This window comes from Falco punctatus (assembly GCF_963210335.1).
Source record: "Falco punctatus genome assembly, chromosome: Z".
In the NCBI taxonomy this organism is placed as follows: domain Eukaryota; kingdom Metazoa; phylum Chordata; class Aves; order Falconiformes; family Falconidae; genus Falco; species Falco punctatus.
In genome coordinates, this window is record NC_137586.1 from 6,091,553 (window position 1) to 6,107,991 (window position 16,439).

Here is a 16,439-nt window from a genome sequence, read left to right on the forward strand (position 1 = left end):
ACTGAAATGTGAGGAAAGCAATTTATGCAAACAGTTCACCTTTTTTTGTTTTTCTCCTTCTAAATATAGGTTGAGAAAATCATGAGCTAAGGGAACTCTCCACCGGGCACAGTTTTTTCCTCCTCTCCCCCTCCAGCCATGATGAGTGTGAAGACATTGATTACAGAATTTATTTTTAAAAAATCTGTTTACATTATCTGCAGAGATACACAGAGGTCTAGTAAATTGTTCTGACATATCTGAGTCAGAAGCCCCTTTTAGCCACAGGAGAGTATCCCAGTAATTTAGATGATGTTTGGTTTGAAACTATTTGCTGGAAAAGCTCTGTGAAAGTGTCATTGCACTGCATAGCACCAGCACACCACCTCTGAACATCTGTGACTTAAACACTACCTACGGTCTGTGCTACCCTTTCCAAGGGAGGCAAATTTACTTCTTTAATATTTTGAAGTAGTGTCATAGAAAAGACTGGATCACTCTCTTTTGCTAATACGTTGCAGTGTTGGTAGGATTTCAGAAAGTGTCTTTTTGCTTGAAAGAAAACAAAGTTAGATCAGACTGGAGAGCTTTTGAAAAGTCTACTCCAAACTAGCAAAGTTATTTTTCATTTTCTGTTCTTTGAGCCAAACCAATGCTTAGCCCTTACTGCACTGTGTTTTTCAGAGGATGCCTATAAAACTCAAGTCCGAATTGATGACGAGCCAGCTTATTTGGACATTCTAGACACTGCTGGACAGGTGAGTAGTTTGCCGATATGAATCAGTCAATCAGACATAAACTTAAAGATTTTAACCTGAGATATACGGATCACAGGGCTAGAAGCAAGCTTCCCTATTCAAACATAAAGGGAGCAGTAGCAGAATAACATTGATGAATTAACAAAGAAGTTTAAAGAAATGCTTCAGCAGTATATTATAACTTCAAAATCAGACCAGAAGAGACAGACAAATTTAATCAAGTAGAAGATAAAAAGCTGTTTGGTTCTTTTTCTCTTGTGTGTAAAAACATCTATCACAATAGTGGAATGAATACATGCAGTTGTTGGTTTGGTTTATGTGTTTATCATTCCTGTTTTTCTATATATTGCAGGTATCTTCTGGTCTACTTGTAGATCAAGTGTTTTATTACCAGTCTTCTCCTTACTATGTTATATTTAAACATCAACTGCTCAGCCGTAAGGAACATATCTTCATGTCAAAAGTAGCACACAGTGTATGTCTGACATGTATATGCATGTGTGAGCATCAGTCAGAGAATTGTTTTACATACAGTAAGGCAAAGGAAGGAGTTAAATGCAAGAATTTCTTCTACTTGACTCAGTTCATCCCCTTTCCATCTCTGAACATTTTTGTTGTTTAATGAAAGCATTGCAGCTGGTTGATCTTTTCCTGAGGTACGTGTCAGGTTCTGTTTGAAGGTTTTGATAGTTTCGTGAGTTTCCATAGGGTGTGTGCACTTTGTACGGGAATGAGTTAATCATCAAGGACAGAAGATCCTTCCAACAAACAAGATTCAGGAAGTATAGGCATGGAAACCTTGATCTCAACTTCTGAAAGGTCTGAACACACCTTTGCTGGGCACTGCAAATGGTGGGAAATACAGTCTGCTGCCAGGAATTAGAATGGCATCAAGGTACAGAAAGCAGAACATAGTTCAGGGGGATTGTGGCCTGAGTTTTACATGTGAACGAAATATAGGCCGATTTCAAAGTGAACCCAACCTAGTTTCAGGAATCAAAGGGTGCTCTGAATTATTCTTCCTTGACCCAAAATTACACAGTCTCAGCAGTTAACCAGTGCCTTGCTGCTGCGTCTCCTATAAAAGTGTTTGATTCCCCAGAAAATTTAAGCTGAATTTCAAGACACGTATCCAAAGTGGTGAATTTAAGTGACCTAAAATTTTTTATTATAACAGAAGAATAACATAAAGGAGTTCAGTGCATAATAGTCCTCACATAGCTTCAGCAGTGATTTGGCTGGGGGAAAGAAGGAACATCATAGCTGCTATTTGGTAATGTCTGAAAATATCTGTGCTTGTGTTTGAGAAGGGGAAGAAACATCACCTTTGCCCACTGAGGCAAGTAACTTCAGCCCTATGTGGTCATTAGTGCAAAATCACCAAGGGAATTACACCTCTAGCTGTTTGCTTAGCCTTGTAAGGCTTTATGGGTTAAGGACCGCCTTTCATATTATTGTTCACTATTATATTATCCTTTCATATAGTTCACTGTCTACATCTACTTCATTCTACTCCTAAATTCACTTTAGTCTTGTTTTGTAGAGTTAAAATGCTAAAAAGTGAAATACTTTCTTTCCCAGAGCTGAAGAGAAATGGTGATTCTGAGTTTATGTGTGCAGCTTTTTACTAGTGGAAAGAGGAGCAAAATGCTGTACAGGATTTCTTGTAATACGCTGTAAAAACAAGAGGAATAATTTCTTTTACTTTGATTTTTTTTTCTCATTTGTTTTTGTTACTAGAAAAATAAATGTTTGTTGTGTTGAGAAAAAAAATACTCAGATATTGATAATATTTTTCTCCTCGCACCCACCAAAATTAAAACCTCTATTTTGAATTTTTTCTTAATTAGAAAAGGTATTTTTTTAATGTTTAAAATTATTTTTTTTAATTAAAAAAAAAAGTGGCAATTTCAATCCTTTTGAAAGGTTGTTTTAGATTCAGGAAAAAAAGATAAAAATATTCCTATGCATTGAACTTTTAAGTAGCTGAAAATATTATGTTTTCCAATTTAAACAAAGCTCATCTTTTGTCACTTATGTTCACTTTTTAGGAAAAATTCTCCACAAAACTGTACAATTTTTACTTTTTTTTTTTTTTTTTTTTTTTTTAATTTCAATAGTAGAGAAAGGTTGGAGACTATAAAGTTTTATTTCAGGAAGGGACCAAAACATCCATAATATGGCATGTAATGACCAGAGATTTTGGAGCAGGCAGAGACCGGTGGCAGCAGCACCACACTGCAGACCATCAGCCTAGGACACCAGACAGCCTGGGTGTAGCTATTCCACCTCAAGGTCGAGTTTGAGTTGATATGAGAAAATCTCTGCTTTAAATTTCCCTGTTTTTCCAGTGCAGACTCTCATCACTGAAATATGTCTCCATGTATCTGTGCTAGGAAGCTCTTCCCACATCCCTACATCCCTATTTTTCATAAGTCCATTCTAAGCATCCTGGATTTAGCTGATTGTCTTTGCAGATGTCTTTGAATTTGCTGCCTCTCTTACCTACACAGCTCCCAAATAAATCAATACTTAATGCAACTCCCATTGAAGTCAAAAGCTAAAATAGCCTCTTTCCTCACAGAAGGTTTGATGGTGCTTTCACTGAAGTTCAAACTGAAATCTTGCTGGAGCTTTGATGACTCAGGGTGAATACTGAAAGTGCCCAGTTACGCTCGTGATGGTGCACTCTGATGGTACCTTGCCAGGTTTCATGTTAAAGCAGAGATGGTGTTACAGCTTCTAAATCATGTAGTGGAAGTCCTTGCAGTCATAAATACTTCAAAGTCAACTTTGAATAATGACTTTAATCACTTCAGAAGTTCCAGGAGCTAAAATTGTAATTCTTCCCTGTTTGGGAAACACAGGAAGTCAGTAGAAAAACTGACCGAAGTTAATGTATTTTGTTGCTGTTCTTGAGAATATGTGCCACCAAATATGCTTCTTTCCTTGCTGTACCTATGCACTAATTGAACACTTCAACACTGACTACATATTGTGATTTGCTAGTAATTAATCTATTTTTTTCATTGTCAATTCCAGGGTTAAAAATCCACATCTGATTTCACACATGAAACTGGGTAAAAATCTTTGCTGTTTTAACTAATAGATACAGTTTGGAGCACCAAAAACTAAATGGAGCTTCAGAAATACATTTCTGATTCTCAACTTTCTGAAGTTAAAAAACATTCAAAGTGGAAAACAGAAACATGAATAAACCCTTGGTGTTTCTTATGTAGTTATTGATCTTCCTCTTCTCATATGCATACATAGACACTATTAAATACAACAGATCGCTCCTCTCAGAAAGCAGCCTGATGTTCCATGGACTCTGGATAGATATTTTCTACATCATCATCTGTCCTCTAGTGCTCCTCCAATATTGTTTTTCCACTGCAGATGCAACAGGAGGCACGTTCTTAATGTATGTAGGGCTAATGTAAGTAGTTACACTTCACTGAACTCACTACCCCTGCTTTTCACCACCTGCTACCCCTGCCAGCAGGGTAGCCTGTCTCTGCTCACCATGATCAACTTCAGACAGAATAAGGTTACATTTACCTTGGAGATTTTCAAGAGTAGGTATTGGTAATGGAGCTGCTTGTAGCCCAATTGTCATAAACAGTTTGTACCATAGGGCTTGAAAACATGACGTGTAGCAAGAAGGAAATGAACAAAAAATGAATTTTGTTTTCTTTTTCAACAACACAACTGAATCTAAAAGATGTTTATCCTTAGCCTCACATTTGCTAATAGAAGACACTATCAATGATGTCTTTGGCTTTTGCTTAACCAGAAGTTCTCTTCTTAAACCTAAAATTTTCTTTTTGTGTCTACATTTCAATTAAAGCAAAACCAAAAAGCAGACAGAAACAGAGAGACAATGTAAGATTGAGATTCAGGAGGAATTTTGTGTAGTTAGTTTTTAACCCTCTAGGCTAGCTACGATTTAGCATGTGGAATAAAGAATAAAACCTTCATGTGAAAATATTATCTGTAAAGCTTGAGCTTCCTTGTTCAACCATGTTGATGGGACATTTTTTGAGTAACTTTCCCTTGAAATTCACCCATGAGCCTCTCTCTCTCCCTTAAGGTTGGGAGAGGTGTTGTGGCAGGGGGAAGTATATATAGGATTATCCTTTTCTTATCCAATGTGTCATAAACCTTATCTGCTTTTACCTATAGTTGATTTAAACTAGTGTAAACTCTTTGCTTTCCAGGAAAGTTGTGGTGTACATGAAATGACACTCAGACCTCAAGGCTGCATTCAGTTCCCTTCACAATTATTCTCAGAAAGTGACAACCCCCGGCTGCTAGCCATGCACAAAAAGCCTCCACACAGAGTTACAGAAACCTTCTGTTCACTCATTTAAGCTTTCCCCCTCTCTCGTCTCACTTAAAAATATGTTGCCGCTTCTGGAGCCCAGTTTAAATCCCTCCTCGTGGAGCAGACCCAGCAGTTCCCTCTCCTGCTGTATTTATAAACTGTTGGCTGACACAGGTGCTTTCAGTCTTACACATCTTTCCTCCTGACGACACGTTACCCAACCCCCCTGTTTAGACCTTTTACCAAACTTTAAAAGAGCATCAGTGTTCCCTTCACCGAAAAACAATCTGAGATGACCCGATGTAGAAAAGGCAAAATTGTTCTCAGACATGAAGTAGGCAAGTATGCAGGAAAATGGATTTCTGTACCTGTCAGTGAGACAGTACATTTCAAGATTATTGCACAAATTTTTGCTTGTTAAAACATGAGCTTTTTATGATAAACTTAGTGCACCAGTATATTTCCCAGGTGTGAGCCAGAGTCTTGAAAAATTGGTCTTAAAATGTGATGGCATGCCATTTCAGGGAGATTTTCCTTTGTCTGGAGTGGTGTGCACATGAATTCATTTCCAGGCAGACACTTTTCAACCTGACAACAACAGTGCGCTCTGTAGTGAAATCCATCTCTCAAATTGCTAGCAAATCACAGGACATGTTTATCCTGCCAGCCTCCAGGACTATGATTTTCGCCCCCTGCTTCAAGCTTTGAAGAGGGACCATATTAGTCCCAAGAGCCCTTCAGATAAACACTCTTGCTCAGCCTCAACACTATAGTCCGATGACTCACTCAGGCTGTTACCTGAGATCCTTCTGCTTATTATCTAAACATGCCGCTCTAATCCTGAATCAATGGAAGTCAAATCTCAGACTACACTAGTGCAGCTTATCTAAGGAAATGTAAAATGCCTTTTCGGTGGTAATTATATTTTAAGGGCCCTTTACAGCACTTTTAAGGGGAAAATAATTTTAGTGCACTTTCTGCTAGGTGTTGTAGTGAGTAAATGAAAGCCATTTTATTTTTAAAGCATAGTGGTAGTGAACTAAGTAGCAACCATTAACACTGTATTAGGTGAAGAACATTAATTTTATTTTCTTTATGTGTTCTTGTTTCACAGGCTGATGATGACATACTTAGAAAGTCAAACCATAGCACTGAAAATTTGGTTGATTCTCAAGGCAAGCTGTTTGGTACTTTCTAGGCAGAAGTAACATCTCTGCCATGACCAAGTCATTTTATTTGGGAATAGACAAATTTTGAAGAAAAAATTATCTGGCACATATTAATGAAAAAAACAGTTCCAGTAAATCATAGATGAGATTGCAGACCTGACTCCAATTTCTTTCAAATTATGGGCAAAATATTCTTTGGCTTCAGTGGGAAAAGGTCTAAGCTTATGCTGTCAAAAAAAGATATATTATTTTAACAAGACCAGGCAACTGGCAACTGAGATTCCTAAATTCCTTTCTGGTCCTTGCCAATGAGTGGATCATGGGGCAATAAAGGATGAATCAGTTTGTATTTCTAGGTCTGCATTCTGATGAACCGGTGCAATAAGCTGTTGCAGGGAGCAGGCATTTAGGGTGAACATAAGGGTTTGTTGAGTCTAGCAATGCTGATCTCCTGCCCCTCGCCACCGTTCTGCGTCAGTAAAGTCAGTGTGAGTGGTTCCATATTACAGGTGAAGGAATATTTTCCAGTGTTGGCTGTTCTTTCTCCATTATTTTTTTTTCTTTTGAAATGCTTTCTCTCCTGCTGCTCTTTTTCTTTCTTTAACTAATAACTTCCAAAAATAGATATACAGTGATACTGCTTAATGATTTATGACTTTTTAAATAAGAACCTTTAAAAGGGGGGGAAAAAAGAGACTTTATTACATATTCTGACTAAAGTAGAACCCCCCCTTTTTCTTCTTTCCAGGTCTTTCCTTGTAGTATTTCTTTGGCGAGGTGGGAGCTTGTGTTCTGATGTACATTGTATGGAAAACATCTATATAAAAACATCCCATATGATTAAACTTTGTCCAGATCCTCCACAAGACTGTGGTTATATAAATTTGTCTTTTCTTCTAACATTATATACTATATTGTATACTTCTTTCCACTATTGGATGGCACTGAAGCCCTCTGGAGTTACTTCCAGCAGACATTAGACATGCTCCAAGTGTGTCCTGATTTCTCTCTCTATATAAGCAACTGTCCTAGATAATCTCACTAGGAATTCCATTCTACAGAGGTTCATCTGTCAAAAGATACTTGTTACCAAGCAGCTGTACACAGAGCTGGGACTCCAGTGGACAGAAAATTGTTTTCTACCTGTATCAATTGTCACAAAATTCGTATCAGAAAGGTATTTCCAGGACTAAAAACTTGGCTTGCATGCTGAGAAATACAGCACGTGTAACAGCGACCTCCTGCTGCCATTTGACTTGACAATAACAAATGACCAAGACAAAGGTCTTTTGCTGAGTGGGGTGTTCATGCTTCTCAGGAAAAGTGGGTTGTCCCAAAGAACCATAATTTTCAAAACTTATTTCTCTTTTATTCTATTCTGTAGCTGCTGGATACTCTACCAATGCATTGAATGGTGGTGTCTCCAGACAAGAGACACCAAACAAGAGAAAAAAACAAGAGAGCAAAAAGTTACAGAGTTTTATCTAAATTACCCAAACCTTTGAACTGCAAAACTGAATGAGATATTTGGCTGGAATAGGCTTTCTAAAGATGTTATTTCCATTTCACACTAGTAGGAGGTGAAAAAAAACAAAAATGAAAGACATCTTTCGTAGCTGAAGTTACAATAATTTTGCCCCAGAACCTGGAAGTGGCATCAACCCCCACAAAAAAGCAAACTCCAAAAGCCTACAAAACCAACAAAGAACATAAAAAGTAAACCTCAGTAAATTTTGAACTCCATTTATTGTCACCTCTCCTTTGTAATCTGAGGAATGTTATTACATCTATCCAGATATTAAAAGGAGGAAATTAAGAACAAAGCAAAAATTGAAGAAAATAATTAGGTAAAATATGGAACATTTTCTGTTTTCTTTTTTTAAACTGAATGCATTTCAGATATGTTTTTTTCTTAATTCCACAGGAGAAATCTTGCATAGATTGCATAGATTTTTGTGCCTGCTTTTATTTTGTCCTAATGGCTGAGGAGAATGAATTGTTGCCATGGGAGTTCCATGTCATTATCAGAGCAGCGGGATGATGTGAAGCAAACCAAGCCAGGGCGCAGTCTTTTCTTTCAAAAAGACAACCCCCAAAAGCTTAGCAAGTAGCTGCATAGTTGTACCTGTGTAGGAAATCAGATCTTCCCTTACTTCACACCATGAAGCAAGCTGAAGAAGTCAGATTCCACTGAACTTCTGAATTGCAGATGAGTTGTGTCCTTGTGCTGGACAGTCTTGGGGTATGTCAGAAGCTACTCAGCATTTTCAGGATCTACTGCTCTAAGCTAGATACTTCATAACTTACAGTTTTGGAGCTCTCCCTTTGTCCTTAAAGTCGGGTTGTTTGGTTTTGTTTTTTTTTTTCTAATGAAATAATAACTGTTTTCCTGTTTTGTAGGCAGGCACAGAGGCTATGGATCTGAAAATGGGTGTCATTCTCCCCACCAGAAGTGAATTAGCTTCAGTTAAATTATTTGTGATTTACTTTAAAGGCTGGATAATGTAGCAAATGGCTCTGGGTGCAATCTTCAGTCTATGTTGAATGTATGAAGCAATATTCAACTCCTTAAAAAGTTAGACATTTATTTGAATTATTAGAAAAGATTTGGTCCCACTGAACATCTGATGTTCACATCATACAAAGTTACCTTAGAAACATTCTGTGAACTGCTCACAGTGGCAGCATCACACATCCCTGCTGTTTCAGCTAAGGCTGTGCTCCCACAAGCCCCCAGAAGGTCACTGAGAGCAGCCTTGTAGGACTGTATATATAGATGTATATATACAGGACTGTATACATAGATACCAATCCAGTGCTTATCACTGTGCCCTTAATGCTACCTTAGCCACCTGTCTTGCAACAGAAAACATTTGTGCAAATGTGAAGAAAAAAGAACAGTGGGATCTCCTTCGTGCTGCCAGTCACAGGGGCATGGCAACCTAGCCCATCTGTGCCACAGAATCCTACCAGGTTTTAATATCGCAAGCAATACAAAATAAGCACAGCTGTAACAGCTGGTTTGCATTTGTATTAGTGATGGTTTGTGTAGTCCGCAGGGAGCACATCCCTTAGACAAACGGTGAGCTAAATTTCAGTGGCAGAAGTGAGTGCACAATTGATTAAATGCTACAAAAGTCTAAAATAGCCACTCAGCAGATACTTTGCTTCTCACACACCCCACCCCACCCCCACCCCCCCCCAGCCCTTTTCATATTCTTAGCTTATATTACACCTCTGGTGATGAGTAGGGCACAGGGGAGGGGAAAGAAATATCTGCGTTGTGGAATTTTAAGGTAAGAACACTTGTTATGGAAGTCATCACAAGAGAATATATATGCAAGCCAGAATCTCATTTGCAGTCGTTTATCAGAGCAATGAGGTGTCTGACTCCACAGCCTCTTGCTTCACTTCTGCAAGGCTGCACAAGCCTCACTGGGGAAGATGGCAAGTCTACAGTGCCCGTGTAAGCTGACAAGAGCTTGTTTAAATCCCTGGTGAGCCCTTGCTTGCAGCTGCAGTCATTACCTCTTCACTAGTGGGTTGTTGTCTTTTTTCCCCCCTCTGCTGTTTACTAAAATGTAATTACTGAGCTATTAATTCTTTCCCTTTACCATTTATGATGCATTTGTGCTAAAAGGTGAAAATTGGCTTTATTCTTTCTTGCATACCAATGAGGAGGGGGGAAAAGTATTATATGGTGTGCGATAAACCAAATGCAGTTGGGGGTTTTAGAGGTAGTTAACAATGAAGATTGCTTCAGTGCCTGCATTTAGGAGAAAATTACTAAGGTGTTTAAGAGAGAAACCATTAGCATTAATATGAAAGAAAAAGATAGTTCTCTGAGTTAGGGATTGTTGCACTGAGGCATTTTTACTGGCATTGTGGAGAACTGATACGGTGATTTCATCCATATTTAGGGGTGAATGAAAAGTAGATATCATCTCCTAGGTGATGGACTGCGTATTTTCATTACTACCTATGACAAACCATCTTTGGAAGAGTAGGATTAATAAAGTTAACAAAAGCACAGTGGCAGCTAACTGGCAAATATATTATCACCTGAAGGCAGGAGGGCAATTGGAGTGGGAACATTGGGAACATTAGTGCAGAGAAGCTACTCCTGGAGGGAGAGTCTGAGTGCTACTGCAGGTTATTTAGTAGTTCCTTAGTGAGAGGGGAGAGTCACCATGTGATTCTGTTTTAGGAATTCCTGAGTTATTTTATTGGAAGATGTTCTCACTTGTCTTTTTTTCCTTATTTATTTGTCTTTCCTTATTTTTTTCTACCAGGCTGATGTGGTTCAATCTCACTTCATAAGCCAGCCATGATGCAGAACAGTATGTGAATACAGAATAGCAAGTGCATATAAAGTGTTCTGCAGTTAGCGAATGGGGCAGTGCGACAGTGATCCAGCAGCGTTCAGGGTGTGAAGGAACATCTACAGCTGCCTTTCATAAGACTTGATTCTGCACAGTCTGTGACTGTGAGCAATACCATATATGATGAGAAGAGGTAGCAGAGCTGAAAAGAGAAGGTGAACATCAGTCTTTAAGCCCACAGGTGGAAAATGTCATGAATTCACAAATGATGAAAACAGATTGTGTCCCACAATGATTTAAGGAAGTCAATAACCAAACTAACCTCACAAACTGGTGATTTTCCAAAAGGGAGAGAATTTGGACATACTAATACAGTCTCAGACTCATCTGAATGAAGATGAGACTAATGTCCTCATGAATTAACTAGATCTAGTAACTGAGATTAAGAAATGAAAGGATTTATTTTTGATTAATCCTTTCTTTCTATTTAGGACTTTAAAGGTTCATTAAGTCTCTCCAGTAGTCAGAGCTTAAAGATGTATTAACAGATGTGAAGGAATCCATCTCTTTCTCTGCAAATACATTAGTCTTCAGAAGGAATCCTGACCTGAGGTCTGGTGTAATATCAGCTCCTGTTTGGGGTTGAAGACTTGTTTCTAGAGGGAGCAGGCTGATGCTGGGGAATGTAAGTGTGGGGGAAGGGTAGGAAGGGAAAACTTCCTTTTTTTTTTAAGTTTTCAGCCAAAATTTAGTGTAAATTAGAGACGTAAGACTCTGCTTGCATTTCATGTTCAGTGTGAGTCTAGTCGTGTTTCTCAAATTGCCAATGATCCATTCAGATGACTCACTCAGCTTGGACCATCTTCTTGCCCATAGGCAAGGTTTTGAGCTACTCTCTGTCATTCAGCCTACCTAGGTGGTGAGCTTATCTCCTCCATTTCCAGACTGTACACTGACCTCCAGAAAACCCTGGAAGTGAGCAGCTAAGAAGTAATGTTGCCATTATCACAAAAGTGTAAATCATGTCTGTGTCTTCCACCAAAGATCACCTGTCATGAATATTCTCCTTCTGCCTGTGTCCCTTTCCAGGTAAATAAATTAGCTTTAACTGGGAGTGGCCAGATGAATAGGCACTGATTTCAACAGCCTTCATATTTTGCTGCTGTTTGTCTTCTACATTATGGATTAATTTCAGTATCTCTGCTTTTTTAATTGTACACTACCAGAGTTAAGAAAAAGCCTACTGATTTTGTACAATGTGGAGATTGTAATATTGCCTTGGAAGGCTGTCAGATTAGGTTCAGACAGGCACTAGTCTACTAGGAACATGGACTGCATCTTTTATGTTATCTTTATACTGCACCCATCATCAGTGATGTGCATTTTGTCCTTCGTACAAATTCACAGAAAGAAAGGGATATTGCTGTTTTATAACAGAAGCAAGGATTCCTTCCTGTAATTATAAGGCGTGAGACACTGACTGATCATTAATCAAGGGACTGATTATAATAATAATCCACTTCCACTGCAGGCTTATGGGCTAATTCTCATTTATACTAATCCCATTTTGAACAGTTCCTGGATCATAACTAAGGCAGGCAAAAAGGGTTGTAAGAGAGGGGTTTGGTTTACAGCCAGAACAGTGTAGAGACTCGATGCAGAGAAGAATCAATCCCTGTCCTCCAGTATTTAAGCCAGAGCCCTTGAATTTCCTTTGGTCTGTGACTGAGCTGTTTTTTCAGCTCTCTTCCTTCCTCCCAGTGATGTGGCAGATGGTTTAGGCTGGCACAGGTGGCTGGGTACCACCTGCTGCAAATTTTTCTGTATCTTTTGGTATACAGCTCCTTTTGTTGTTGCTGTTCGCAAAGGATGACTGGAAATAAGAGGGAAGCAAGAAGAGAATGTGGAGTGATGCTGATATTTTTCAGTGTTTTCTTGTTTTCTGTTGTTGCTGAGATCCTACAGATGATGCATGCTGGAATCCTGTGAGCAAAGGCAGGAGACTTGGAACTGTGACTTCTGAGATTGAAAAGATGTATCTGTTTATTATCTCCTAATGTAACTTAGCCCATGCTGAGGGATAACATTTCCCACTGCTGAGTGTTGCGAATGGAAAAATTCTTTATTGGCTTTAGGCACTAGATGTTACATCCTCTCGACCTTTTGAACTCCATGGGAAATAAAACTGCCTTGCGGAAACTAAATGAAAAGTTTAAAATGAAGAGGAGAACAAGTGAGCTGTGGCTTATATTGTGGACCTCAGAGGATTTGTATTTAGCCTCTGTTGAGGTAGTGAGAGAGCTACACTACCTAGGAGTGACTTCGATGACTAAGGAGAGACATCCCTTGTATCTTAAACACTTCTCTGAAGATGGGTTGAATTACTCTTGAGGTGATCATATCTCTGTCCTGAATTCAGAGAGAAACTTGAAAACTAATGTAGAACAGGTGACTACCTGTTCAGTGGCAGAAACCAGATGAAACAAGTCCCACCATTTGCATCTAGATTAGCAGTGGTGTTATGGTGGTTATAAGGTATAATCCACCCAACTTCCTATCTGGATGCTTTCTCATTTGAAATGTAACTGCTGCAGGTTTCTTGCTGCTTGCTTTTACAGCTGACCTTTTAAAGGCTACTTGCTTCTATACCTTGTTCCACCCCACACCCTCAAAAAAGAAAAAAAAAGTGAAAACCAAATAATTATCACAGTGCTACTCACCAGGGTACTTTTCTTAGGTAAATCTATTTCAGGAGACAAACGAAAAGCAAAGCACACTTTATGACAAGCAGTGTTCAGTGAATGAAGTGTAATACCAGTGAAGTTAACTGTGATATTTATGTGCATGAGACAATTTATGAACAGGGATATGGGAGGATTGCATTTTGCCTTTAAAAAAAATAATTTGCTGCTAAAAAATAATCTTTGACTGTATTGGCAAAAACTTTCCTGAGGTAGAAGGAATTCCCAAATTTTGTAACCAAAAATTCTTTTTCTTAAGTGAACAATGTATTTTCCTTTATTTCCTGTATGTTGTACAGTCTTTACTTTTGATTATCTCACTATTTGAAATAGGGGGTTTTATCCCCACTGAGTTTCATGTGTCCTTTTTGTTCATGTTACCCTTGTTTATTGATTTTCATAGATGAACAATATACTGCCTGTTTCCAAGACCATAGCTACCCCACCCCCCACCCCCTTCACCAGTGTTCACTAGAAATGTGAAAAAAGCCGTCATAATAAGAATGACCCCTGTGGTAATCAGGGAGACAGCTTTGATTAAGAACATCTGTTAGCAGATTCCCAGTTCTAAAGTCAAGCAGAACATAAGACAAGAAGATATAGAAAGTGGCATTTCTCAAACTGTGAGGCTGGCCTCCCTGGGGAGACTCTGACCTCTTCCAGATATACAAGCCAAGATCATAAAAAAAAATAGAGAACAGACATCAAAATGTGTGGGGTGTGTGTAGTTTGAAAAACATGACACCTTTGTTTCTGAGGTGCGGCATCTTTAAATTTCTAAGCTCTACACTTCTGAAGAGTGCAGAGAAGGACTGCACATCTAACCATTGCGCTGTATTTACTCCTCAAACACATCACAAGGCAATGAAAAAGAAGGGACAGATATGATGCTCCCCTGTTCATTGCCTGTGTCCTTTTATTTTATTAGTTCTTCTCTTCCCCCCCCCCCCCGCCGCTTTCTCTTCTCCTTTTGGAAAGGCTATCTATTAGCAATGTGTAATGTGGGCATCCCGGAGAACTGGCTTCAGTTTTGAGTTCTGCTGATGTAAAATGGTCATGTGGAAGTGATTGTTTCTTAACAATTTCTGTTCTAGGTTGGAAAAAAAGCCCACCTTTTCTAGCCCAGAGGTTTTTCTCTGGCATTGTTCAGCAGGAAATACTTAGGAAACCATATATTAGGCTTGGCTTCAGTGAACTCTGTGATAGACCTTCCTAGATTCCTTCAGTCAGCAAGGTAGGGTTGTCCTGAGCTAAACATTAGATCCAAACCCCTCTGTTAGATAGCAACCCATAAATTAATCCTCATGAGGATCTAGGTATCTAAGTGTAGTCTATCTGACTTTGCTGCTCAATGCCTACACTTCGTCCTCTGGAGACATTAAGGTACTGATCTTATTTGGAAAGAATTCTAAACTCTAATGAAAAAAAAAAAAAAAAACCCAAAAAAAACCCAACAACATACAAGTTCCATTTATATTTCTATGAAAACAATATTAATTTTAATAATAATTTTAAAAAAAATGCTTTTTATGAAAAGTGGGATAAAAAAGGATAAAGCAAGGTGACAGGGAGAAAACAAAGGATAAGCATTTTCTTCTTTGCTAAGTTGTTCTCCTAAAAGCTAATAGAAAAAGCAAGCGTATCCAGGAGGAAGAAATGTGGAAACAGGTAAAGCCTCTCAAGTATGAGTATGGAAGTATTTGTTGCTAGAGTTGAAACTTTTGATATAGGTAAAAGGCAATGAGATGGGTTTATTACAGGTACACTGGCAACGAAATGAACACCAGAAAAAACAGGTCTGCTCCTGGAATGAGTGAGTGGACTAACAATGAGGAACACAGAAAAGACTGACATACTTAAGGCTTTCCCAGCCTTTACAGGCAATCCGGGCTCTTACACCTCCCAGGTCTTCATGCCTCGCAGGAGAGTTTGAGGAAGAGATATGCTACCCTTAGTAGAGGGCATCAACAAAGGACAAGTTAATTAAGCTGGGTGTGTGCAATTTGATACAAGATGGGATGCATCTGAGTGTGTTGAGAGAGCTGCTCTGTGTCACTGTGAGGCTATTCTGTCATCTTTGAAAAATCATGTGAGATGCCTCATAACTGATGAAAGGCAAATGTGACATCTATTTAGGAGTAAAATAATTATTCAGACATTTTCTTGCTAACTTTCAACAAGTAGACATATATAATCATATAAGGACTAGTATCAGGGTTTTTTTGCATGCAATTATAATGGAAAAAGGAAAAGGATATGCTGGCTTCTTTCAACTTTTAGAAAAGTTTTATTTTGTTTCTATCTGGACTTGATGCTTGTTCTCAAGTATAACATCTCTCTCAAGAAGAATGGTGATTCTGTTTCACAAGATTTCTTACCACACTTTTCAGTCACGTCTTACTCATAATACACAAGAGAGTATTAGAGCCTGATGTCAAGCTGCAAAGTGCTATAAGCATGACAAATCTTCACTTTAATTCTTGGAACTGATTTCCCTTTCAGGAGGTGTGATTTCCTTCTGTCTGTTCCCTTTAGCAGTTACAGACTTGGGAATGTTTCATATTTTCCCCTTATTAAGTAGCAAATGGCATCTAGTACTATTCCTGAATATTTTTTTTTAAAAGTCGTTTTTACATCAGGAAACAATTAAGGAAGATATTAGTGTGCCAGCTGCACAGATAAAGTGTAGCTTATTTTAGAAGAGAATGAGGCAAAATATAAAAATGAAACCACTGAAATATCTGTAAAACCTTTGGGTTTATGTCCATTTGCCTCTGAACATTCACAAAACTCAGGTGAACTTGGATTTTGGTTCTGCTTACTGTAGATACACAAGTAAACTCTGAAATCAAGTCGGACTTGAACTAAGAAATGAACAAAGAGATTTATTTCCATCTTAGTCCTTTGTCTTGTATATATATTATGCATACATGATTACAAACATTATAGTATGTTTATTGGAAATTGTATTTTTACATTTTTTCTTAGTATGTATTATGTTGAGGTTCTTGGTGAACAGAGAAAAAAACAATCCACTTTTTATTGAAATCCAAGAAAAGGGTTATCTATGTTTGACCTTGCAGACCTTGACTCTGTAATGAGCAATCATGCCAAGGGGAAAAAGCTGAGAAGTGAAACTCAAC

The 16,439-nt window shown here is 38.4% G+C and overlaps 1 protein-coding gene across 1 annotated transcript in view; it reads left to right on the forward strand.

Annotated features, from left to right (window-relative positions):
• Positions 1–16,439, forward strand: part of RIT2 (Ras like without CAAX 2) — a 246,437-nt gene that overhangs the window by 102,057 nt on the left and 127,941 nt on the right. Inside the window, exon 3 of the mRNA XM_080370921.1 lies at positions 664–737. Coding sequence (XP_080227047.1) covers positions 664–737 — 74 coding nt within the window. The remainder of the gene's footprint in view (positions 1–663; positions 738–16,439) is intronic.